This window comes from Tinamus guttatus, unplaced genomic scaffold (assembly GCF_059628265.1).
Source record: "Tinamus guttatus ecotype Peru unplaced genomic scaffold, ASM5962826v1 Tinamus_guttatus_pri_ptg000026l, whole genome shotgun sequence".
Classification (NCBI taxonomy): Eukaryota; Metazoa; Chordata; class Aves; order Tinamiformes; family Tinamidae; genus Tinamus; species Tinamus guttatus.
Genome location: NW_028288560.1, coordinates 1,146,042 through 1,173,724, shown reverse-complemented (window position 1 = coordinate 1,173,724; position 27,683 = coordinate 1,146,042). Strand labels below are relative to the sequence as shown.

General features: G+C 40.8%; 1 protein-coding gene across 2 annotated transcripts in view; it reads right to left on the bottom strand.

The window, feature by feature from the left end:
• The window catches only part of DOCK3 (dedicator of cytokinesis 3), a 158,888-nt gene that overhangs the window by 60,213 nt on the left and 70,992 nt on the right, over positions 1–27,683 (bottom strand). For both annotated transcript variants that reach the window (XM_088527203.1, XM_088527196.1), the window contains exons 10-15: positions 20,610–20,691; positions 16,868–16,928; positions 15,325–15,472; positions 10,251–10,339; positions 7,684–7,809; positions 841–965 (exon numbers count right to left, since the gene is read on the bottom strand). In XM_088527203.1, the coding sequence (XP_088383329.1) occupies positions 841–965; positions 7,684–7,809; positions 10,251–10,339; positions 15,325–15,472; positions 16,868–16,928; positions 20,610–20,691 (631 nt within the window). The remainder of the gene's footprint in view (positions 1–840; positions 966–7,683; positions 7,810–10,250; positions 10,340–15,324; positions 15,473–16,867; positions 16,929–20,609; positions 20,692–27,683) is intronic.

Genomic DNA, 27,683 nt, shown 5'->3' with positions numbered 1-27,683 from the left:
CATTTGCTTTGACTATGGCAGAGGAATTTCCAGAATTTTTACATCGCTGTGGCAGTGATGAAAACGGATGAGATGTGATTAGTCTCCAAGCTCAATTCTACATACTGGCTTTTTTTTTTTTTTTTAAATGTACATGTGATGCTTCCTCCACACTGACATTTAGCACTTCAGGATCAGGTCTCTACATGCAATCCAAATCGTTTCATTTTATAGGTTAGTTTTCTAGTTCTATCCTGCAGTAAGAGACAACACAAATATACCCAAGCAGCTAGAAGGGGTTCAAATTAAAGGGGAATTCGCTTCCTAATGCTTGAGATAAACCTTCTCCTTTTCAGTCCTTACCTGTTAACTCCTATCTTTACAAGAGATGAGTTAATTAAAAGACAAGTTAATATTTGTAAGTGACCTCTCCAACTGAAAACACAGAGTTAAGACCGAGTCTACAAATTCTGCGGTGTTTAAAATCCACTCCTGGGCCCCAATACCATTAGCCACCGCTAACATGAGTGTTTCAAGATTCTCCTCCTGCATTTTGAAGGGAAAAAAACCTTGGGGTCTTGGGCAGACTGCAGTGAAATAAAGTAGCAATTAAAAACACATCATTCAATTAACAGAAAGGGGTCGTGCCCTTTCCGCAACAGCTCCAAGGACAAGCCACTGCTTTGCCGAAGAGTTGCTTAACTTCTAATCAAATCACAAGCATAAAGGAAAAGTCTCTGTTTCCACTCGGAAAAGCAGACGCTGACGTGTTTGATGCACGAGCACTTCAGTGCTCAGTTCGGACCCTTCCAGGGGAACAGCAACAAAACCCATTTTGTTGGGTGGAAGAAAGGATTTTACCTTCAAGATTTCTCCATCCGCATAGAGGACGTACATGGTGACCTCGATGTTCTTCTGCACGCTCTTGCCCCCTCTCTCAAAGTCTCCCTTTTCCAAGGTCAGGTACAAGTCATTGCGTATGTCACCTACGGCAGAAGAGCAAGGGCCGAGGCTTCAGCTCCGTACGGGACACTCGGTGCCTGCGTGCAGCAAACTGAGACCCAAAACTGCTCTTGCTGCTCTGCAAGCCCAAACCATTCCAAGCAGCACGTTAATTGTTAATAAAGATGAATATTTTAAAACCGATGCATTAAATAGGAGTTGTTAGTAATGCTTTTTTTTTTTTTTTTTTTTTTTTTAAAGAGTGAACTCGGAATCGATACTTGCTTTATTGTGTGCAGGCAGAGAAGGGAAAAAACACACCCTTACATTGCTAGTTTTTAAGTGATGTAGTAGATATATACGGTTATAGCGGACTAGTTATCTGATTTGGAAGTATCAGGCTAAGCACAACAAATCATCACTAACATCTGCTTTCCTATTTCCAATACACTATAAAACAAATTAATATTTCTGTGGTGACCGGTAGAAAACTAAGTTCAGTTAACTCTCCTTTAAGCAGCACCTGTATTTTCTTATTACCATTATAAGCAAAAACGTGACCTTTCTTTGAAGGCTTTTACTTGGTAGTGCAGTTTGGATGGAGAAAGGGAATTACTGAATTATTTCCTGCTAGATTCCCGGCTGGCCCATGGTGCCTGTGTGCATGTAGGTGATAAAGTGGGCACTGTGGATACGGGCCAATTTCTTATTCCCTTATTTTGAAGAGCTTTGAGAGCACACAACTTCCTTCAGAAAAATCAATGCTAGCATCTCTTCTGGCTATCCTGAATTTGAGCGATTCTAACTCTTATTTTAAGCGGTTGGGGAAGCCCTGCCTTCGTATCTAAAGCAGTCAAATTTAAAGCATGCACCCAAACGCTACCAGGTAGCGACTTTTTGGGAAGAGTCAGGTCCTCCTGCCATTTCACAGAGCTTCAATTGACCTTTTTTTTTTTTTTTTTTTTTTTTTTTTTAATAATTTGCCACATAGGGAAACACATTAAACAGCAGTACAAAAATATATATAAAATTAACGCAAAAACTGAACTCTTTCAAGGCAAGTATTTTGTTAAGTGGTCCGAGGAGAGGTCCTGCCTTACATGCCTGTTCTTCCGGAGCTAAGTGAAACTTTTAAAGCGTGGCCGACTGCCGAACCCCTGTTGTAGCTGCCCTGCAAAGCTGCTGCTGGGGCCTTTTTGGGAACAGGGAGCTCTGTGTGCGGCGCCGTCCGGCCCCGCTGCGGATCCTCGGCTGGAGGGCTGCGCGCGCCGCGCTTCCCCGATGACACCACGGACACAGCAAGAGGCTGGCAACAACCCCCAGCTATTTTACCTTTCTGCTCACCAAAGCACAGTGGATCGAACGGAGCACTCCACAACAAGGGAAAAAAAGTCTCCATTTGGGTCTCTTGCTGCTCAAAACAAAAGCAGAACTGAATATGCTGATAAAAGGAATATTAAGGAATTGTGAGTCAGGGCCAAAGGAAAAGCAGGGGCTTTGGATCCAGGACCTCTCCTGCCTAGCAGACTCCAGCCTTTCCCTTGGGGAGTTTGCACAAGGAAGAAAAACAAGGTCTCAATTTAGGTGTTGTAACTCTTGTAGAAATTAATTATACTCACTATAATTAGCATTTAAGCACTTCTTATTTATGACCTCTTTTCCTGAAGATGATCTGACTACACCAAGTCCAACTGAAAGTCAGATTACAAGTCATTTTCTAGCCTAAATTAGCAGCCCCACTTGATGTATATATAGCATCTTTTTTTCCCATTAAGCTTTACAGAAGGGATATTACTTCACTAATTGAAAAAATGCCTTTGGGGTGGGGAGTAGTGGGACCAAGATAACAGTTGCTATGCATCAAAACGAGGAAAAAAGGAAGGGAAAGAAGCATTTCAGTGAAGTGCTGTGGTCTGTCTTTTGTAAAAATACTTTTTATAGAATCTTATAAAAACACAAAAGGGCTTTACACAAAAAGAAGGAAAGAAAGAAAATAAGTATATTTAGCAAAGACAGAAACCACTAGGCTCTTACCAGATACTCAGCCCAGCGTTTTCTGGAGTTAAAACTACAAACACTTGACTGGTGTAAAACTGTGAAAACAATGTTACTACGAAAAAAGTATTTTAAGAGTAATATAAAAAAAGAAAGTGGCAGAAAGGCTATTCACAGCACAGAGTGCCGGGTAGGCTTGCGATCTGCAGGTCTACTTTCAAGAGTATGCAGAAGTAAGTTGGTAAAACTCCAGTATTTGTCCAGCAAATCTTCCTTTTCCCCAGGGTCTACATTCTGGAAATGGATACAGCATGTGCCTCTCTACACTGCTGGGATTATTAGAGCTGTGACTTTCACCTATTGCCTGTCCTGCAAATGGAACTTTTTACTTCTCCTTATAAAGAGAATATTGGTATGTCTTTAACATTGCATGATCCTCCAGCTTTTGGTGAATCCAACACTCAAATTATTTCTGTTTCTCTGATTAAAGAGAGTGAGGAATACTCAAAAGGAAATGGAGCAATGAGATTATTTACTATCCACTTTTTGACTTACGCAGCATTAATGCAACAGTTAACAAACTCAAAGATTGCCCTGAAACTTTTTAACTTAAACATATCATCTCCTCCAGCTTTAAATTTTTAGTTCTTATTTTCTGTAAGCTCAATACTGACAAGAAACTAAAATTTATTCTCCTCGAGTGTACTTTGGGGGGAGAGTTATTAAATAGCTACGTCTTTTCACCCTGTCAATTCCCTTGTCGTAGCATTCTGAGAAGAGCAGATAAATTTTGCCACATCCCGCCTCTTTTGTACTTTTAAATGGATTTGTCATCACTGACAGAATAGATGCTCCAGAGCTACTCACCTTTGGTATCGATTCATCTGGTGTATCTAGTAAAACTGCCTGCAACCCCTCGGTTTAGCGACTGATGAGACACCAGACCTGCCTCTTTCAACAAAGTTTCTCTACAATGTTGCCATTTTTAAAAAATCTTTACAGATCCCCAACATTTAATGCAAAATATGTGAAGATGGGAAAAAGCAAGCAGTAAGCGGACGTTACACATAAAAGCCGACACTTACACCCAACTATCTTCATCTCTGCATCAGAAAGAAAGGGGAGAGAGTGAAAGGAAAGGCAAGAGAGAGAGAGAGGAACCAGAAAATTAAGACAAGGAGAGAGAGAAAAACAAAAAGAGAAAGAAACATCACTCACAAGTAGAAGATGAAGCATGCACGTTTCATCAGAGGATCAAAGTAAAAGACAGAATACTTATCAGCACATGGGGAAGGGAAGGGATGTCCTTTGGGGAACTGACAAACGCCATGCCTATGCAAGAGATTTCTGATCAGCAAGTTCTGTACATAAATAAAGTTGCCATCCCAAAGGCAAGCAGCACATGCCTCATTGCTCTTATCTCTGGGGAAAGGTAAAATTGTCAGGGTCAGATGGACGTTCGTAAATCCAGTAGCAATTTAGAAAAGAATAATATAAAACGACAGAGCAAAACAACCTCTTCATGAGGTTGGTTTGACTGAAGCTCTTCCGAGCTGGACACTGAAGAGCGCTACGTTCTTAGGGCCCTCCTATCGGCTCACGACACAACAGGGAACCAAGAACATCTTTGTGTTCGGAAATGAAGGCCGGCATGGCCATCTCCCGGGACATGAACCTTGTTGTGCAGCGCCGGGCAGATTTCGCACGGGAAGGCTGCCTTGGCCTTATTGCTGAACAACAACCGGCCACCCCTCAACCGCTCGCACCTTGGGTGAGCGAGAAGAGGGTTTCATATGGGCACTAGGGCCACTTTTAGGAAGGCAAAACAGGACAGAAGAGCTGTGTGATAAAGCATATAGCTACAGGGTTTTAATGGTTAAGAAGCCTAAGGGTGAAAGGAATTCCTAGTGAAAAAAAAAAAAAAACAACTAAAATGTTAAAACTTCCAACCAAGAAAATGCAGTTGCAATGCTAAAACTATTTATTTTTTAATAAATCTCTTGGTTCAGCAGATTGATCACTGATTATTAACAAGGTGACAATCTTTATTAACTAATTCTGCAAAATCATTTTTGGAAAAAACCTGCATCCAGGGGAGGTTGGGAGCTGCTTGTGCCCTTTGCAGAGAGGAGAAGCCCTGTCTTTAATGGGAGAGACCCAGGTCGGAAGCAAAGCACGAAGGGGGCAGCTTGACCAAGACAATTAAAGCAGCAGACGTGGTTCAGAACTGCTACAAGCCTGTGACTTGCTTTTTGAAAATCCAAATCTATGACAATATTAATAAACTAAGGAGGCAAGTCTGATTCCAGCTGCAAAAACTGGGCACAAAATAAATTAATGGGTGTTCCTTATTTGTACAGCTTTGCTAATCCAGCCAAAATGTAATTTACCTCACCTGTGAAGTTTTAATCCTAGACTCCTGATAAACTCAGACCACAATTTGATCTATTGCTTAGAAAACTCAGCAGGCAAACATCTGCTGTGAAACTAAGTAATGTCAAACATGTTAGTTTCCAGACACTGCACAAGAAATTGGAATAAGCACCATTCCCTTCTTCGGTGCAGTTCCATTACATTTTAATTTCCTAATCTCCTATTTTTTCAGGTTTGGAATACTCAAGGCAATGAGTTTTATTTTATTTGTTTGTTTTCCAGAGAACCATTCAGGGCTACCTCTTTCTTTGCATCTCGCCTTTACTCTGGCACTGTCCCAGTTTATTATTACTCTTTGGCTGACAGGGAAATTCTGTTGACTCTTCAGTGGCTGCCTTTGCCCTCCTACTCGCTGCCTAAAGACATTTCCAAGCCTTTCTCCATAAATTGGAGGTCATTTTATTCAAATATGGATATGCAGACCTCCTGCGGCCTCCTCTGAATTCAGGGAAGTTCTGCGTGTTCGGTGCTTTTAGGAAGGCAGCAATCATTTAATACCGTAACGCTGCTCCTTTGACAAATTTGTTTGTAACAGTCCATTTTTTGAGCATATCTACATGTATGAACTCATTTCCAAACAGATCATCTCAAAAAGTTTACTTTCTCCAACAAGAATTGCAGACCGCACACAAAAAAAAGAGAGATTAGCAAGCAACAGTGACTTAATGACAGGTCTCTTGAGGTATAAAATTTGAAAAATTGACAACAAACCTGAGCTACAGCGACAGGTCAACGTAGGGGGTAACTACTGAACAGATACATTGAGCTTTATGGTGGAAATGCTGCCGACATGCAGTGAATTCAGAATCTCTAAGGCGTCGGGCAGGAGCACCCTCGATGTCTGCATATCAACACGCAGTATTTAATTTCTGCCTGGAAGCTGCTAACCTGTCTGTTGACTGCAGGGCAAGGAAATTGCTAGGAACAGAAGTATATGAAAGACTGGCCCACTATGCCAGTTTTCAAAAAATGTTGAACCCAGAAAAGGTTAAAAAAAAATAAATAGATAAAAAAAATAATACGGGGGAACACTGAGGCCAGAAAGCCATAGTTTAAGATTGCTAACACTTAGCGGTCTGAAGGACCTGAGGGACAACTCTGCACATGCAAAGTGGAAAAATAGGCAATTCTTGAAGGAGAATCAGTTTAGATGCCTAAATGCTTTTAAAAAAATTTATCTATCTATAATCTCAATTTCAGCATATCATCATGCAGGGGTCTGTGTCTGCCCATCAACATGCAATATTTTGTCTTTACTTGACTGCTCTGGGTTACAATTGAAACTGCTCTGTGCTTACTAGGTGCTAGAATTCCCAGCTGGCTTTAAACTGGCACTGATTTCAGGTTACTTCCATATGCTGAGCTATAGATTACAGAGGCTTAGCAGTTCTTCTGTGAACAGTTACCATGTCCCTTCAGCAGGTGACAGGAACCACCAAGAGAGATACAGGCCAGACAGCTATAGGTGTAGAAACCACATCTGCCACCTCCAGGTAAGTCACCCCCACTCATGAGTTACAACCATCTGCTCCTCTAATACTGCTCTTTTCAAGCGCATTAAATTATACACATTTTATGCTAAACTTTGTACTTTTTTTAAAAAAAGAAAAATCTTCTCACCTAGTCCCTATTTGGATTCTATTTCTGAAGAAACTCCACAATGAGGCTACAAATTTTTATACTGATATGTTATTGAATTCTTTCCAGGAATAAAATCTAATACTTCTTCCATTAGGCTTTCACAAAATTTCCCACGTCTGCAAAGTCATCCTTGGTCTTGGTCATTATGCATAGAATTGAGGTAGTTTTTCAAATGCTATACATGCAAAATAACTAGTAAGCCCATTTCTTGCTACACTGTAAAAATCAGACTGTAAAATGCCAGTCTTTATATCTACTGATTGCAGGACTGGCTAAGTTCCAGTTTCTTCCCCAGATCAACTCATGGCTTCGCTGCCGTAAGGACAAGCACCTCACGCTGCTGCTCCAGCAGCAAGGGGCACACGGAGCAGCGGCACGCGAGCCAAGAGGGCTGTCGCAGGGACAAGGTGCTCTGTAAGGCCAGCTGGAAAATCAGCCCACGCTTGCGGCCTTTTCTGCAGCCCACGTCATCCTAAGAAAAGGTTTGTACTCCAGAAAGGAGCTGGGCAAGATAGAAACTCTTGGTTTAAACAAAAATGTTTTCAGTTGCCTGCTAGTGTTGTCCTCCCCAAACCTGGAATTGGCATTTGGTGACAAACAAGGCAGCCCAACACAGCAATAACCAGCTTTGATCAAGGAGCCCATGGCGTGAAAAACACGATGAACCGTTTCTGCCGCGGCCACCACGTTTACCTGGCATTATAACGTCGGGAAACCCCAGCTTCCTGGTAACAGCAACCCCACGGTTAAAGATCAGGGGGTTTTCCCTTCGGACCTGCTCCATGTCACCACGAAGAAGCTGGAGAGATATTATAAGTCCTGAAAAAAAAAGAATAAACTAAAAAAAAATGTTCATTTTCTCGGACCTAAGCGTTTGGTTCCTGGCATACACTGACATCTATCTGCTTTATGAGACTTCAAGGGATCTGGTAGCACCATAACGTTACGTAAAACAGCAAATTTATATCAGAACTCTTAATTTTGCAGCAAGGTCACAAGTCACAGTATGGCACTTCACTTTGGTTCTACTCCTTGTAAAGAGCAGGTTACAACATACATAACAGCAGCGTCTCTGATGGCTGAAATACCGCTTTGCAGAACACTGTTTCTCCAAAGTGCCTTTAATCCCATCTAGTACCACAAAATAATCTCACATATTATCTGCTACACTCATCTCTCTACCTGCTACATACAAGAACGTTGATTGTAATGAAATCGCTCTCAGTACCTCAGCACATTTCAGGAGCCCCAAGTGCCCGTGTCTGAACTAAGAAGAATTTTGAGAGTTTGCAAACAGTAACTGGGCATCATTCTGTCCACCTTGCTCAAAATAATTGTTGCTCAGTTTTAGACAAGCTTGACAAGTAGATGTCTAGAAAACACAAACCTCCTACATGTTTTATGAACGCCAAAGTTGGGCTGAAAACAGACCATCAAGCTTTAATTCCAAGGGAAAGGTAGAGGCCAAGCAGCCAGCTGGATGATCAGCATGAATGTACGCAGAGGCTGCCAAAACACTGTTTTGCAGCTGTCCAGCTAAGCAGGTAGAAGAGTTCTGCAGAGCACTGCAGGGAATATAGGAGCTTTAGGAATATGGAGAAAAAAATCCACACCTTTGAACACAAGCCGGGGCACTGCAGACGGCTTGGAGAGTGCAAGGGAGACGCACGCATTAGAAAAGGTCACGACTGCTTTTGCTGCCTACAGAAAAACGTGTATGTGCAAAACCCTCATTTCCATTTAAAAGGGACCAAATGAAAATATACCTCAAGTATCCCCGTCTAAGGAACTGCGGCAAATGCTACTTGGATTGTCAAGTTGGGACTTCAGACCAACACCATCAGTAGTTGACCAAACAGTACCAGAATTACCTATTATTAGCAAATATGATCAATCACTGTGAATCAGTAAGGGAATACACAATCTTCCAGCATGGCATATAGATATTACTTCCATGCAATTCCCACACATTCCCACTAAATAACAGGAACTAGAAGGAACTAGGTAGGAACTAGTCTTGCTCAGGAGCAGTGAAGGTGAAGACTTCTTTCCTTTGGGGAGAAATCACGCTTGCAAGAGCATATCCTCCCTGGAAAAAATGGGTTCCAAGAGCTCCAGTCTGCCTTGCCTACTGCTAAAATCACGACAGCCTGCAATGCTGTCCCTCACACCAGGCCAAGAAACCCTGCCAAGTTTCAAGTTCCTGTTCCAGAGATGCACTAGTTCTTAATGGAACGTGTGAAAAATATATATTTTAAAGTGCACAAGACAAAAATAAAAAGCTATCTGTTTCCCTTTCCTTCTGACTCTTCGGAAAAGGGAACACCTGAAAAAAGAAAATGTGTTATGCAGACAGGTGGCACAGGAAATAAATGCAAATAGTCCAAGTTTTCCAAGCTAGAAGCAATTCAGGATAACGTGTTAAAGAAGTGGTGGGCAATCACGAGTGTTTAAGAAACAGCTGGGAAGAGGAGACCAGCTCTGCATAAAATAAAATTCCCAACTAGAAAACTGATTTTTTCCCTCTACTATTTTAACTGCTGTGTGAACTGTTTATCTGACAAACAAAATTCAGAAAACACCAGTACTTGTATCTCAGTAGGCCCTTCTGAGTCCTATATTCAGTTAGCAATCAAAGCAAAACTCCCGGGAACTAAGCAGAATTGTATCTTAATGGCTAATGCAATTCGGAATGGAATAGTAAAGATAGCTCTACAGAAGCTAACTAGAGAAATCATTCACTGAGATAGTTAATAGAACAAGAAAGAAAAGCAATTTACTTTCCAAATTTATCTATCATTAACTAGGAAAACAAAAATGGATTTGAAAGGTGGCAAAAATGCTACCACAACACAGTAATTCTCAATTATTCAAAGAAACAGTTTGTACTGAAACCACCAGAGAATCTTCTTGATAGTTAATTTGTAGGTATGAAAACACTACTTATTTTTCAGAAAATCCAATAAGTATCTTAAGTGTAACACCTCTTTTTGCTCGGACTGGCAAGTCTTTGATACGGGCAATGCCGGGTGTTTTCAAGGGAATACAGGACACTCGGCAAACACAGCAGCCAATGACAATGGCTGAAAGAGCAACCCAATACTGAATCAGGCTGGTACTAAAAGCTACCAAGAAAATAAAGCAATTCAGCTATGTTTAACTCTGCATTTCATTGAATACCTCTGCTGTAACCAATTAGCAGCTTCCTACAGGCAGCTGTCAGCTGTTGTTGTGACAAGCACACACAAGTAAATATTTACCATAGTTGGAGCTGGGCGCTGTGTATTTGGTACTGGACTTGCGGATAATATTTTCATGGATCTGATACCATTCATTTTCGTTGTTACACCTAAAATAAGAGAACACAAATTCAAGTTAAAAGCTTCCTCCAGAACCACCTTTTGATAAATAGGTCAGTTTTGAGGCAGCAGTAACAGGAAGGGTTGTAGGATTTTGATGAATGAGGGAAATCTCACACTGCTTGTTTTTAAAGGTGGAAAGAAACAAAACATTCCCTAATATTTTTCTCCATCTTAGGGACACTTTGGAGCCTGCAGTGATGTTTCTGTCATTCAAGCAACTGTTTCAGACATCATATTATGATGGAAAAGATCTAGACATCTTTAGTTGAGTTTCACACATATAGACCGAAAATGAATTCAAAGCTGAAATTAACTGTTGCAATATATTACCTTTTTGTGCTTAGCAACAAGCCAACTTAGATCTGAGAAATCAGAAGGGGAATTTGAAAGATTAAATGAGATTAAACAGACTAAATAAAGAGCTGATTTTTTGACATCTCAAGAGCTTGCAAGATTTTTCTTACCTATGTATTTTACAGAATGCCTTGAAACATGACATAACCCCCACAAAATCGTCGGTCAAGGATTTACAACAACCCCAAACGACGCTTCTGTAGGTATTTCATGTTCTTGCTGCTGGGACTAGGGGAGCTCCACAGTTATTTATTCATCTACATGTAATTTTAATAAGCATTTGCAAATGCTGTTATGTTTTATATTCAATTACATTGCTTCTGTACACCCTCAACACCTTTCTAGGATAGAAATTACAACATAATTACCTGCCAACAGACTCTTATATTTACACTCAGTGTTTTTACACCAGGAAAAATTCCGTTATTAAAATCCACTTCAACAATAGCCGGTGCTTTGGCGTACAGATTATCATCTGTTTTTAAACAAAATTCATGTAGGATATTTGGCTGCCCTGTCTTCCATCAAATAATTTCATGCCACCTGCACAGTGTCTCACCAAGTCTCCTGTCTCCACAGCAAATTCCAGAAGTTTCCTACCTACTTTAGAAAGGAGCGCTTTCTTCTATCCGTTTTAATGTGAATTCCTACTAGTTTATTCAAGTGTTCCTACTTCTTGTCCAGTGAACAATAGTTTCCCCTCCACCAGGATTTTCTTTTTAAATCTTGGTCATGTCCACACCATATTTCTCCTCTTCGAGCTGAAGCTGTTTTTTTCTAATGTTTTTAGTCTCCTCTCATGATGCAACAGCTCTACCCTCCTTGCTCAGTCTAGATGCTCTTCTCCACATCTCCTGAACCTGCTCCATCCTTTCTAACAGGGCAGAGGGGATGTTCACATGGTGCTCAAGATGTCTAAGCACAAAGTGACCTTCAGCAGCTAAACAGTACAGCAAATCGGCTACCTTTGACCTCCCGAAGACCATAGCAGCAAAACAGGACTGAGACATCAAAACAGCGCTAGGACGGGCCGAGAAAGCTCATCACACTTGTGCTCTTCTGTGCTACACCAGGGCTTTAAGCAACATTCGGCTTATTTGTGAGGAAAAAAAGTTGTCCTCACACGGTTTGCTTCTCTTCTCATGCTAGGACACCAGAGAGCCCCTGTCTTGCTGCAAATAGCAGATTTCTCTTTAAAATAGAAAGAGAGCCCCGAGGACAAACGCGGTGTCACCTGCTACAGGGCCCAGCTGCAGCCGCAGCGCCCCTACCCCCTGCTCCTTCCCTAGCTGCTGTTCCAGCCTCTGGAGGGGAGGCTAGAAGAGACCTCGGCCTCCGATGACTCGTGCCTGCAAATTAAGCTGGAACAAAGTTGTCCCCAAATCAATTGAGTGTGTAAGGATGGCTTCAAGCTAGTTATCATGCACTGGACTTTGTATTTCCTGAACACAAAGAATATTCCTCCCAAATCCGAAACGCTGCCTTGAAGACACCATTAATTCATTTTTATTGAGTTTTCTTAACATTGTGCCTGTCTAAACACCAAATATATTGCTGGTTTAAATAAGAATTTCTTCCTGAACCATCCCTTGTGTCTTCAGGTTGAGCAGCCCCCCTGAATTTACCAGCTGCAGGGTTTGCAGCACTGCAGCGGGCGCTACCTGCCCAGCTGGGCAGAGCCTACGCTGCCTTCCTGCCCCATCCGTGGGACATTGGCAACACGTGGGATTCGACACGAAAAGGCATTCAATGATCCACAGTGAGACCCAGGGCTAGAGACAGAGGAAAAGAATCAAAGATACAGCGAGAAGAGGAAGATAAACAAAACTAGAAAAGACACTAAGGGAAAGGAAAACATTCGATTAGAGAAATGGTAAAAAACAACACAAGAAATAAGATGCAAAGAGTAAAAAAAAAAAAAATATATATATATCCATTCGAGATAAAAATTCATATAAGAATATATATTAAAATACTCTCAGGATATATATATATATGCACAGAAATTTTAGTTTCCATCTCACTTTTAAAATATTCTACATGTATACTCTTAAAAAGAAATATAAAAGTAAACCTTCATGCTTTTATGTAATGAGCTTATATCTAGAGCTGTGGTACTATATCCTCTTAGTAAGATTATAACATGACTGCAGGATTAAGAAACAGGAAAATCTGGATTGTGAGAAAAAAAAGCCCTTTTCAGACCTAAGTCTTTAACAATGACAGGGCAAGCTCTGAAGGACTGGGAAAGTAAATTGATTTTTTTTTTTTTTTTGGTATAAAAGTTCCTCTTTTGGATCCATCAAGTCTTCATTGAAATGTCATGTATTTGCTTTAGCCTCTTACGTTTTCAGTCTCAGAGGTTTTTCCACCTTTTCTGGCTGGATGCTGATGGCCTCGCTGGCGGAAGCTGCACGGTTTGGCCAGACGGCATAAAAAAAGAAAGCTCGAAAAATACTTCTCATCACTCCCTTAAAAATGCAGAACTGCCTTCCTCTGCATTTCGTTTTTAAGTTTTCGGGTTGGCCTGAGGCATTTTACCAATGATAAAAATAAGCAGCACACAAGAACATCAGGTCAGCATTGCCTAAGTATTTAAATACTAAATCTTCAACATAAAGACCCAAATTTGACATTTCCAATTTTGTCTACAGAGAGAAAGGAGTGTGTTTAAACCAACGTGCCATGAGAAGGTGCAAGCAAAGTCAGTCTGTGGCAGTGTCGTGTTGCGGAGAACCAACGACCATCGCAGCTGCCAAAGGGACAAACCCATTCCCTTTGGATATTCCTATTTCCCCTTCTGAAGGTTTCTGTTGGAGACTTGCTAAGCCAGAATTTTCCATGTTGTTTGCAGTGCAAGTATCACATGTAAGTACCTGCTCAGAGAGACTATATATTTTAATAAATTGCTGCGTATGTATCTGTATTTTATGGCGTGTGCAAGATGCAGGAGACGTGCCCTGAAACTGAAAAAGAAATTACGTTCCACTAAGGAGAAGTGCCCTTCTACATAACATACAATTAAGCTGTGGAATAACACAATTTCTTTTAGTAAGTTATGTATGTAATAGAATTTCAGGAGTATCTAGAGTTGTTGTTAGTAAAGAAAAAAAGCATAAAACTCACATACCCCATCTAATTTAACAGCCTGACCAGAATTCAAGACCTTGAGAATTGCAGTAAATACCCCCGAGGTAAGAAAGGTTTCTTTAAAGACAGAAAGGGACCTAAATAGTAAGTAAAAATTATGAGATATTTATATAGTGGCTGAATCTGTCAGCCTCTCAAGCAAACCTACAGCAATATTTTTAGCAGCTAAGGCATTGTCACTGATAAAGGGACAAGTCCAGTATCTTACAGGATTTCTCACATAGTATTTTTATTTCTCTTTTCTCATGGAATAAGATGCTAAAGACACATTAAAAGGGAATTGAAACAGAAAGCAACAGAAATCTGATATTCAGAATACACCAATTTCAATCTCACTGCCAACATTCAGAATATTTCAGTTATAATATTTAAAAGACAACTCTACAAAGCTACATAACCAAAAATCATTGGTTTGGGATATGCTGAACCTGCATGGTGAGACAAAGTACCAAGATTATCCACAGCCTATTGACACTGATAAGAAAGAAGCCCATTTTCTTCCTTTAAACTTGACATTTTTGCTGCCGTTTATGTAACTTGGCAAAAGAAGAATGAAGGAGCTGACTCAGAGCCTTTTCTTGGGATGTACAGATTCGTGATGTATAAGGAGACATCCAAGAATATTTCAGTGAAGACTGAAAGCCATTTTTGTTCATTTATAGTTTCCCTTGAATGGCAGGCTTTCTGCTGCTGACTGTACTTCTTGCAGAATATCAAGCTTTTATAATCCCCAAATTATCTTATTACCATGACAGTGGCCACAGACAGCAAAGCAATATATGATGAGCTGCATCTCAGGCCATCTGCAAAGCAGATCTTGCCAGTATTTATCCTTAATGACAAGAGACTTAAATACTGCCTGCACTGCTCAAACACTTTGCCTGTGGTCTCTTCATTCAGATTATAACACCAACATTTTGCAATAAACATTTGACAGCTCAAAGTTCAAAATCACAAACTGAAGACAGATCCTTGCTCAAAAACATCAGCTCTTTTTTTCCCCTCTGGTCACACAACGTTGACTTCAGTTGCTGTTTTCCATTTGTTTTGTTGGTCACCATCACGCATAAGGAGTTAGAGATGGTTCATGACTGCATTCATTTCATCAGGTGGGAAACAGCATTTTTCTTTGCTTTTGAATTGAAAAGCTTTGAAGGAAATTACATCTATAAAAGCTGCTGCTTTGCATGCCATATAGATTTGGGCAGCACTCAGTAACTGCTGAAGCACTTCACATCTGAAACACCTATAACGACTTTCATCAGCTTCTATGAGCAACAGAAATAATAAAGGAGCAAAACCTCATACTACAACAGCACCAATTCATCTGGTAGGGAGGATTGAGAAAAAAAAAAAAACTGAAGTTTATGGCATCTTAGTATCTTATATCAGCATCTTTGCAGTACCTTGGTACCCAGCATTCTGGCACTGTTTTTTCTAATTCTTTTTCTTCTCAGGAGTTACTCACGTGTAAACTTTAAGAACAAAATCCTTCTCTTCCTTTAGCTCAGAGATTGACTGAAGGACATCCATGATGCTCAAGACTGCACAGCCATAGGGGCGGCGATAGTGTAAATGTGGAGGCCCTTTTTTTGAATCATTTAGCAACATGCGACCTAAAATTAATAGAAATTCAAAATATTAGAGATTTAAATGCAATCGTTCCATCTGTCGGGTCATGCATCCTGCTTCTCTTTGAGCAGGAAAAGGGCAATTCTGAGCTGCTTCATGATTAACTCCCCATTGCTATAGCTGTTTTCTAATAGAGTCAAAAATAGCAAGACTAGAAAAAAAATCACTACAATCATCTTAGCCAATTTGTTACATTATACGTAATAGCTCGTCCAGCACATCTTGCATCAAGGTTAATAAACTGCGCTTGAACTGCAAAACATCTTTAAATAGTTCCACAAGCTTCACGTACACCTCTCGGGTGACAAGGAGCAACTCCAACATTCAGACTCAGTGAAGTCTGATAATGAAAAACGAGTCCTTCCAACACATTTGTGAATTCAAAGGTTTTCGTGATCATTCACAGGACAGCGTAACAAAGCTGTAGTTTCACTAAGCCATTTAGATCTCCTGTATTTCACAAAAAATATAACTGGAGAAAGATGCCAGCAGTGGAAGTACTGGAAACGGGGCTGAATGCCATTTCCTTGCAAGAACAGTCAAACACAACCTTGTTTATTTTTTTCAGTTATTTCAAAACCTGGAAAGTATGAAAGATGCTGCAGTGCTAAGCTGTTCAGAGTAACACAGCCTCAGACCACAGAAGAGTGGTCTTTTATTCCTTTTATTCCTATTTATTTGGTGCTTGTGTTTTAGGCCTAGACACTCGAAGCAAATTAAACTTAGCATAGCAAAATTCTTTACCTGCTGGTACCTCAGTGAAAAACACATTCATAATCTATAATCATTTAACTCCCTGGAGCTAATTATCTCTTTATTACCTAGGGATTTTTGCTATCCAGCCTGGCCCATCCAAACGGGCTTCCAGTAACTTCATCCACATAGCAGAAGTCATAGGTCCACTTCAGTCAAGCACATTGCTGGGCTTTCCATAAATTACTTACCATACGGTGCTGTACTCTGTAAGGAAGCCTCTAAATGAAGCTTCCATCCTGATGGTTTGCTACTGCACGTTATGCATCTCCCTTGCAGGTCTGAGAGGCTTCTCATAGCCAGGTACTGCTGCAAATGCGTTTTTTTGGGTCTCAGTAGGTAGCACAAACACTGGACACGGGTGACTCATTTTAAATTTTGGAATAAAACCCTGTTTATTTTGGGTGCTTTTTGATTTGGTTTAAAGGCATGAGTAAACAGTGATCAGTAACTTCACAGCATTTAGCAAAAGATGATCTGAACGTTAACAGATAAGCATCGTCTTAGACTGAGCCTTCTAACTGGTTACACTCATGAGAAAGGCAGTCTAGTGAAAGATGCATTTAAAAATACTTAAAATCATTTTTAATTTTTGCATACATTTAATGAAGTAAATCATGACGTACCTATTCGAATTACATGAGCAACTATATACAAATCTCTCTTCATGTCCTTGCTGCTGAGATCCTAAAAGAATGGAAAGAATATAGATATTAAAACACATATCACACTGCACTTCCAAAATAAAAATATCTGAAAACAAACAAAAATAGAGACTACAGAGCGTTACTTGCTGTTCATTTAGCTCTTCCATTTCTAAACCGGAGAAGTTGTTATTTCAAATCTACAGATGAAGAAAATGAAGCATAGAGGGATTATATTTGGTGGTAACGTTCTTTGAAGGAAAAGGAAGCAGAGTATTCTGATTACTCTGAGTAACGATGCTGTGTGCAAGTGTGCTCTGTTTTGAGAGCCCTGGCCTATTTTTCCTCTTCTCCCCCTCAAACATTAATTACCATCTTATTGCTGTGTCCTGGCTTCTGCCTCACAGCCTCCAAATTGCCCCCAGCAACGCTAAGGGACATCCCTGTAGCAGCTTCGGAGAAGAGCAACTGCCAACCAGAAACTCAAGATGGTTCATGCATTTGTCAGAAGAAGATGGGGCACAAGTGAAGTCTATGTGCACGGGAGGGAAAGAGAATGGGTTAAGAAGAAGGGTTCAAGCTCAGTTTTGCTCGTTTTGCTCAGCTTCGTCCCGTACGCTGAGGAAATGGGCATCACCTCGTGGCACTGACATCAAAATAACTTTGGATTTGTACAAGATTTTTCATTTTTAAGGTTATCCATCCCAGCAGTAAGAAATACCAGTGGCGCATTCAGTATTAAAGTCACTGTAAAAGGAAACCATGTAATTTTTAGTAATAGGGGAAAAATTTTGATCTATGGACATTAACATTCTATTATTAAACAGGTTTAACCACTTTGGTGAATTAAAAAAATGTATCTTAATGGAAAGTAAACCTGGGCTATAGTCCACGTGGCAAATTTCATTACCTGGGCAATCTGAGAAATCAAATTCCAGGGATAGAGATGGAGAACTTCAGAGCACCGTGTCACTTGTAACTACAGCAAAAGAGACCTTGGCCACAGGGACCGAGAGCTACAGGTAAAGAGAGCTGGCTCCATGGAGAAGCTTAAAGCCACTTCCAAAGCGCACAACGTTGTCAAGCACAGCAGGCAAGCATTAAATTGATGGCTGTAGCTTGTTCCTCCTTCTAAAAAAGCACTGATTTCCCTGGGTAGCAGATGCAGGGAGTTGCAAATATGCTCTTTGGTATGCTCATTAGCTAGCAGATCATGTCTCTCTGCAGGGAAAGAATTAAGCTATATAAATCTTTGGTTGTGTTTTCTCCTCAAGGTTTCTTTTGCTGATGCAAGAACGAGGAGACCTGCTTGGGAGGCTCTCCCCCAACCCAGCAGGGCAGCACAGCTCGGAGGAAGCGGAGCTCACCAGTAGGAATGGGGTCCGTGCTGATTTCATCTCGGGAGTGTCTCACAGCACATTGCAGAAAGCAAAAAACTTGGGAGGTTGCACTCAATATAGCAGAGACTTTTCAGAAATACGTACGTTCTGGCAGGGTGGTATTTCTTGTACCTTGAGATTACTACTTCTAACCAATATCTTTAAGAAATACTTTTTTTAAAATACCAGAAAACGTACAGTGTGCACACCCTGGTTCACATTTTGGCTACTCTTAAGCTACTCTTCAGATCCAAGAAAAATATTTTGCCAAGAAAAATATTTTGTTGTGGTTTAGTCATCACAAGAGACACAAAGTTATTTCCCCTGCTCTCCTGACCTTCTTCAAGGACTCCGGTTGACAAGCAATATTAATTTCATAGTATTTCTAATTTCATGTTTTTTCTTTTTAAAAAAGAAGAAAATTAACCGGAAAAAAAAATGATTTCCTTAAAACATGCGGATAAGAATTACTTTATAATAACAATGCTTGTTTCTACAAAGACCTGACTTTATGCTAAAAGAAAACCACCACCACCAAAAAGTTATCATGGACACTTGACTGCCACCAATTAAACAGTCATTTTATGCAAGCTGGAAATGGGGAGTTATTTATTTATAACCAAATTCAGTAGTCAACCTTGGAGGCTGTAGGCAGTAAGATTTTTAACCAAAGAGTGGACGCAGTCGGTGTGGTTATATTTTAGCTGAGATTACAGGAGTGCTTCTAAGGCACAGAAAGGCTGAAGTTTAGTTCAAGGAGCTTTTCATCTTGCAGGAAATGGCTTCACACTTTTGCTGTGATATGACAGCTGATCCAAAAGCGCAGCACAACTAATTTTGATATCTAATGTAAGAAGATGCCTAATGCTTAAAAGCATCAGAGCTAGCAACAAAAGGCAGGGATACCTTGAAGTATCTAAGATACAGAGGCTTTTCCCCCCTCTGGGAAGAATTAGAGTATTGGAAACATCCTGGAGGGTGGGATGGAGGAGGAGGAGGAGCAGGAGGAGGAGGAGGAAAAAAAAATCAATAAATTGATTCAAGCACAAGATTAAACACAACCTTAGAAACAAACCTGTGCTGAAGTCACAGAACCACCCTATCTGAGTGGATTAACTAGGGCCTCTTGGATCTGCACACACAGGTTTCCTAGGGCAGACATATTATCTAATACAACCCCATAAGCCCCGAAACGGACTGAAACCAAACCTGGAAGCAAAGATGGGCCTAGTTGTTTTGAAACTTTTTTAATTTAGAAGATTGTCTCTTCAGGTCTGCTAACGGGAAGTGTGGCTTTTGGGCTGAAATGTACTCTGGGATGCTCAAAAAAACTACAAGGTTTACCTCCTTCGAAGCCCTGCCTGACTCAACAGTCCAGTGAGTCAGCAACACATGTACTGAGAAGTGTCTTAGCCAATCATGATTATTAGCAGCAAATGGCCCAATCTTCCATTTAACTACAGGAATCAATGTTCTTGGGGAAAAAGACACCAATGAAATCTCCTAAGGAAAAGGTGCCTTGCAGTGATCCCAGAAGTGATACTGTACCAGCCAGCCAGCCAGGAGCATTTCAGGTAACTAGGAGTCTGAACCAAGAACATCCTAGCAGTGAAATACTGCGTCAGCCAGGACGCTTTGGAGACTACCCTTGACTGCAGGTCTATGACTGCTTGGGAAGTCTTCTATATCAGTGCTCATTCTTGCAAAATAAAGAGCTGACAAGCCAGCTGTCATCTAACTCATTTCTTTGTTAGAGGTAAAGGATATTTTTGCCAAAGACCTAAAGGTCGCTCTCAATGGAAGGTATTTATCATGCTTGGGATCTTAAATTACTTATTCTGCGATGAACTATAGTTTTCACTGCTTCCAAATTTTTATATTTTTTCTGAGAAGAAATGACAGTGAAAACAGTGGTTTTGAGAGAAAGCAAGGTCCTCCTCTTGGTGTCCGCCACCGTGTCCCTCCTTGGCTGCTTGCCAGGTTTTCCACGCATCACAGACACTGCTGCCTCCAGTGCCCCACCGCGGTCTGGGAGGCTATGGCTGCACCAGCTACTTGGGCAGACCAAGACAGAAATCCTTACTTGGATTTGGATTCAAATTACAAGCAGGCACAATGATAGCTAAAAAGAAGCACTTCAGATTGTGCCCTTTAACCATAAAAATAGCTTAGAAGCATTTCCATTTTGTAATGTTACCATTTAATTATAACCGTATCAAAACTTATAAACAGCTTTCATTTCCTTCCATATAGAGGTCAGAAAGAACTGCACTTGCCCTCAGGTGACCACATCACCTACATAGTCTCCAGCCCTGCAAGGCCAGGGCGCAGGGAAGAGGACGTACCGTGAAGAGCGCACACATTCGGTCTATCTTCTCCGGATTCCTGGGGCCTCCGTTCTTGTTCAACCTCACCATAAACCTCTCGCTAAAAAGCGAGCAAAACAAAAGAGTGTGAGTTTCATGTACATGCTTCAACATCAAAAATATATACATATATTTTTAAGACATGCTAAGTATTATCATTTTAATTTGTCCAAGCATATGAAGCAATACCCGTTGATCTAGATAAAATTACATTGCAGAGTGCGTGTAAAGGACACACAACTTTACCAGGAAGTATTCTGCATGTAAAAACACCATGCTGATGCATATTCATGATGAGAGAACATGAAAGTAACATGAATATATAAAGCAGAGGATCTGATCACATTAGCCTCATCTGAAGTGCACTGGCCAAGGCTTAGCGTAGCCAAAGGCACAGCGTAAGATCATTAAAATCCACACAAAACTGGAAGTAATAAGAGTAGCAACAGAACACTAAGGAATCTCCTTCAGTGAATAGTGTTTTTAGAAGCAATATACTAACTCAAACACGTGAAGATTCAAGTGACCAAACTGTTCATCAATCCCATTTAACAGTTGTTAAACTGTTCAGCCAGCAAAGACAGTGTGTAAAGCATGTCCGCAAAATAAACCACCCCGACTATGCATGGTAGGTCAAGGATGTCAGTGTTATTCCAAATAAAGACACAGAGTTTATATATTCAAATAAATGAGATGAAAAAGATTAATTATTCAGTAGATGTTTGATAACACACTGACTAATGACCAGGAAAGTATTTGCTGTTCTTAAAAGTTCTGACTAGCCACTTATGGACTTACTATATAGAGAGCTACTTTATAATTTATAATATACGTAAGCATTATATATATGTGCATATATATGCGCTGTATAGAAGGGTTCAGGAGTTAAAGCTCACTGAAATTCTTCAAGAAATAATGCGTTTTTGCTATTTTTACTGCCACTGACCACAGCAAAGTTACACATCTGGTCTCTATCCCCAGATTCCAGTCACTGCTGATATGTTAAGTTTACTTCCAGCCACTACCCCATCATCTCCAGCGTTATCCCAGACATATCTTTAAACACCAGCCTTAATTTCCAGTCCTCCTCAAACCCTCTTGAGCCAGGATTGCTAAGTATTTAAGGGCACATTGAGGCAACTGCCGCCTCTGAGAATGAGGCAGCAGTGCTAAGAGGTAATTTTTAAAAGACTAAATCACTGGAAATATTTCAACAGTGCATTGCAGGCCATTTTTCCCTATACTTACATTTTTGATTATTTACTCGAGACAATGAAGAGAAACTAATCTAAATATCCCCCTGAGGTCTCACGTATTCTGTTAAGGATGTTAATACACCCTGGCATCAGATTTGACACTTTTTACAACACGACATTGGTGACTCCTGTTTTGAGTTGATGGCCCATGTTTTACACTGCAAATTTATTTCTCTGTCAATGGAATCTAAGAAAAATATCCCAGTTTGCAATGATTCTGAAAATCCACTGCCTTCAGCTACACATTTAAGGGTAAGAAGCTTAACACAAATTCTATCAGTTAAGTTGTCATTTTAGGATCTCCTTTTAAAAGGCTTCAGTCTTCAGCATATTCCCCAAGATTATCTTGTGCAAAAAGACTATACACAGAATCTAGATAAAGACCCGGAGTTTAAGACAAAAATGGCAAATCTGAGTAAACTGGATACAGAATGTATGCATTAAACATTATTATAATTGAACATGTTCTAACAACTTAAATGCAACCAAACAAAAAAATCCTCAAATACATCATAAGAAAAGAGTGGTGATAACTGCCTCATGAGTGATGGATACCAAGGACGAGGAGGTTCAGAGCATGTGACACAATCTTAAGGCTTGATCAAACTGCTGTCAAAAAGCTAATTTTGAGCTGTTCTCAAAATACACTGAACACAGTCACTCCTCTGTGAAATCCAGACTAAGAAATGCACCAAGCCAGAGAAAAGCATCAACTTTTACCTTGTTGAGCGCAGACCTACCAAGCACCACAACAGGAGCAGTCTGAAATAAATGCTTATATATTCCTCACGTTTCTATACGCTAGAGGCCATCTGCAACTATTTTAATTGCAAGATCCCCTCCTGTCTAACTTGCATCAAGGTAAAATCACTGCTGGTGCAGCATTAAGTCAAGACTTAGGATCACTGACATGAGCAGTAATTACTGAGGCTCCTCAAATCTAAGCCCCGTTGTCTGGAACGGCACAGTCAAACAGCTTCTTGTTCTCTCCCTTGAAAAGAAGAAAAATGAAAGACGAGCAGTGTCTTGATTCTTGGCATCCCTCAGCTGTATGAAAAAGCAGGACTGGACTGAACTGACTTCTGTTTCTGCAGAAGGGAAGGAAGCAAAGAACGGGTTGGGACATTTTCAGCATGAAGGAAGGGGCAAACAGGGACAAAATTTGCTGTTGGGTGAGCAGGGGTGGCACCATGCCTGCAGGGCATAAAACTTTGCGTCAACTAATGAACCATTAAAGCACCATTTGTGTCCTGCAAAGGTGAGAGTAAACTCCTGGCCCTGCAAGGCCAGGTAAAGGGACAGCACCAGGTGATTTTCTTTGAATCAACTGCTAGCAGTAACTGAACTCACAGTGTGAGCTCAAAGACCTTGAGATGAGCAAGTCCCTTCCTCAGACACCAAAATTCTGTCAACTCTTGCCTTCCAAGCATGGTGGTCCTGCTGTGCACACAACACTTCTGTCACTTGAATTCACCAACTCTCCTTTACCCAATTTTGAATAGCAAACTCTGAACTCCATTTTTTTTCTTGAAGGAAGAATCTGCAGGCATGTTATATTATAAACTTTTCCACATTATATGAACCCAATAACTTAGCTGCAATTATGGTAATGAGACTTGTGAAAGCCTCTTACTGCATTTTCCTGTCTACTTGATCTATTTCTACAGAAAGATGCAGAGAATATTCAGCTGTGCTAAACAGAAAGCAGCTATTCTCCATGTTCAAAGCAAAGGAAAAACAAATTGTAGCAGTTCAGGCAGTGAAAAGATCTATCTATTTTGTAACAAAACTATTAAGAGTCTAGACCACAAGAGAAAAAGGAGTAGAACATGTGCTAACTGTAGGGTCCGGGAGGTGTATGACAGGAGCAGGGACTTCAAAAACGAAGATCAGATCATTGGCTCGATGTACTGGAGGACAGAAGGAAAGTATCTTGTGTGGGCTACGTTTAATGAATCCAGGTTTTTCAATGTAATTTCAAAGATGATTGGACCCAAGAACCAGTTCTTAACAACATGTATTTCTTCTCCCATATACCCCCACTGTCCCACAGAACATCAAATAGGAAGTTACTGGTGCTTTGATACTGGAAGGAAGCACAAAAGCAACAGTATTAAGCAGGGTCAAAAAGAATACCCAAAACCTCCCAAAATAAAAATGTCATCTAAACATGCTCAAATACGTCTAACCTTAAATACACTAAAGATGCTCACATGTGCTGCTCCACAGCTACACCAGAATTGACTTGTGGGTTTTGCACCAGACTTAGCCCTGCTGTCATGGGAAACTTGTCTGAGTTACAAAGCATCTCTTTTCTTTACACTTCATGCCTGTGTCCTTTTATTCCAAAATCACCTCGGTCACAACCACAGAGATAGCTGTGGGGAGAAACCCTGCCTCAGTCATGCCATAAAGCCACCAAGGACTGCTGCAATTTCTTCTTGCATGCCCAGGTCCCCAACTGCCACTGAACACCCGCTGCTCAAGTAACCTACTGTCACCTGTGCCCTTTGCACTTGGTCTTTACATGACCCTCTAATGAGCAATAATTAAAAAAAAACACTGCTTTGCACTGCTTGTGGTACATCCTTTAATAAAGTTACACTGCACAAGAAAATGAGGCTTCTCATATTTGCTTACACAACTTCACATAAGGCTAGGGGAAACGGACTCTTCTTTGCCACATTCTTTGACACCTGTGCATATGCCAACACCTCAGTTATTTTTTACTGTCCTAATATTGGGGTTGATCTTTCTTTCAAATGTTTCTAATGAAATACAACTGTTCAAGACATCTAAATAATGGAAGAAAGGGATGAGTAAGGTTTTGATGAAACAGAGTCAAATATAAAAAAAAATCTGGCTCCACTTCAGTGTGGAAAGATCAGGAAGTTTCCTATTTATAAAAATACCTCAAAACGCATCCACATATTGCTAACCTATTTTAGAGGTAAAACTCTTCAGCTGATTAAGCAATTTGTTAGTGGTCCATACAGTAGCTTCTGTAGAAACATTTTTCAAGTTTATTTTCTGCTACTAATGTTTACCTTTTGGAGTTGCTATTTCCTCTTGGAAAAAAAAAAAAAGAAAAAGGGGGAAAAAAAATGTCTGCGCAGCTGTTGGGAGCTCGCCCTCAGATTAAAATCTCCCTGGGCTTCCTAGAAGGAGTCTCCAAGCCTTGAATGGTCAATCACAGGGCATCTCCCGAGCTCTCCATAGAGAGCTCACTGCCTGGTTATAATGCCAGTTGTAAGTAGTATTAGACCCCCAGGGTGGAGCATTTGACAGGCAATAACCTACAGGGATCACTCCTGAGTGCCCAAGGAGGAAGCATCACCTCTGTTGAACTGCCAGTTTGAGACGTGTCTGAGCAGCGATGCGCGCACTATTGAAAAACCCTTCCTTCTCATGCAAATGTCCATGTTTCCTTCTTGTTGTCGACTGCCCGGTGCCCACGACCTGCAATAAACTCGGCCGCGGGGCGGGAGGGAAAGTGCCTTGTGTTGCTTTATGGAGAGGATTTCCTAAAGGCATCGTGGAGAAAGGAACGCCAAGGGGAAGCGAGCGCGGGGCTCCCAGCAACGCAGGCTGCTTCCCCACAAATTCAGGCCTGGCCTCATGAATTATGAAGCTGCCACGTTGGCCAGCAGCCACTGCGGAGGATTATGGCGCTGACAGCGAGGCTGGCACTGCAAACACTGTGTTTCCATAGGAACAGAAATTAGTTAAAATAACTACCTGTCGCTTCTCACAACCACCTTCAAGGGAAAAAAACTCCCCAGAAACATTAAAAATGTTATTGAAGCCTGCAAATGAACTGCAGCCACGCTCCAACTGCTTCTCCCAGGGTCCTCCTGCGTCCTCCCGTGAACATTCGACAGCCATTAGCATTTCTGTTTGTTATTTAAACCCTGAGAGGTACAGATTTGTGTTCCTGAAGGGAAGCCTTAAGGAAAATAAGTTTGTGTTCACAAAAAAAAAAAAAAAAAAAAAAAAAGAAGTTACTCAGCTGGGGCAATTCCTTAATCCCCACCAATGATGCTGACCTCAACTTGGGCAAGGCTGTGCTGGAAACTTCTCAACTTGAACATTGGGAGTTTTATCAAAATAAGCATTCTTTCCCTGTTTCTAATTTGGGAGCTGCTAGTTTTAAATCTATTGCAATGACTGTTTGGTTTAAACTCACCCCTACAACCGTGCGCCCTTCTCATTTGGCTTTGCACACTATGATTTAGAAGTCACAGGCAAAAAAAAAAATGGCTTTTGACAGTGAATTTTGCAACAGGAAGAGCCCAGGAATCAAGAGCATCTACTAAATCTTGACATGAGCATCTATAAAGAGTAAGAGTTCATTCTGAGCAGAACTGGGAGCAGATACCCCTCTTGCTCTTATTACTATGGACCATGTAGTGCTCATGTATCAGGGAAGCATTTTCCCTGGATTTCTGAAAACACAGTAAAATCTCATGGAAGATAAACTACCCCAATAGATCAGATTGCTAGAAAAAAGCTAAACTTGCGAACAGGGACCTTTTCATATCTAAGCTGAAGGAAAAGCTCATTAGTCGTGAGTCTCATTCCTAGGAAAAAAATCTCTGAATATTAAGGAATAATTATAAATGATACAAAGGATTTTTTCCCCATAGACAAGTTGTTGCACTGAGAGGGAGAACTTTTCTATTTTAAAACAGCTATCAAAAGATTGCTATTAAAGAAAACAGAAACGGAAAATTTGTCATGCAATTGCCCAATAAAAGTAAAATATAATTTTCTGCTTAACACAGCAATCTGCAATTGCAGAACGCTAGAATATTTTAAATAATTTGCAATCAACAGGGGATGGATTCATACACACTGTCGCAGCACTGCCATAGCTATTATCTAAATGGAGAAGGAAGATGGAAATAAGGAAATTTAAGGTCCATTCCGGGTGAGAAAGACTCTTCTGCCACATCTCGGGCCAGCTCTCCAGGGCCTCCTGGCACCAGTTGTCCTTCTCTTCATCTTTCCACACCACCCAACTTCACTTCCTCTTCCACCTATTCAACTCCCATGCCCGTCTATGCAATGATCTTGTCTTGTGTCTTTATGAACGCTCAATTCCCCGGCTGTTCCTCCCCTATCCGGGTCTTTAAGCCCTTTGCCGCCCTCCATTCCCGGCCCTCCCACCACGCGGCCTCCAGGAGTTCCTGTGGCAGGAGCGGCTCCTCCTGCTCCCATGCGGGGCGCACGGGGCTGCTCTCCACAGACACTCAGGCCCCTGGCAGCTCTGATGGGCAGGATCTCCAATCCCTACTCCAGGAGAACTGTGTGGAGAATTTGCTATCAAATCTCAGAAATCTGCCTAGTAATTAAAACCAAAGTTTCAGAAGAGGATGATCTTCCGCATTAGAAAGTGTTATAAGATTCTTCAAGAAGAAATGTGTAAATACTGTGTAATTTTAGCTACTCATTTTTGAAGCGCTGATTTACAACCCTATTGACAGTATAAAAGATCAAGAAAAGATGACTGAGCTGCTACCAATAAATATACAAAAGCACTGAGCACTCCCATCGCGTTTGTCAAGGTTGCCTTCAGGTATATAGATTTGAGTCCTGTCATCTGAATCAGAAAACTCCTACTGCGGAGAAAACAAAAACTATCTATTTCCCTGCAAATTTATCATTCAGAGTCTTTTGAAGTGGTGAATATTATTCTTTGCTAAACAAAGATTTAAAAAAAAAAAAAAAAAAAAACAGCCTAAACACACAGCAGATTTCTATCATTTCCATTTCACTTATAAGTAGTAATGGCAGT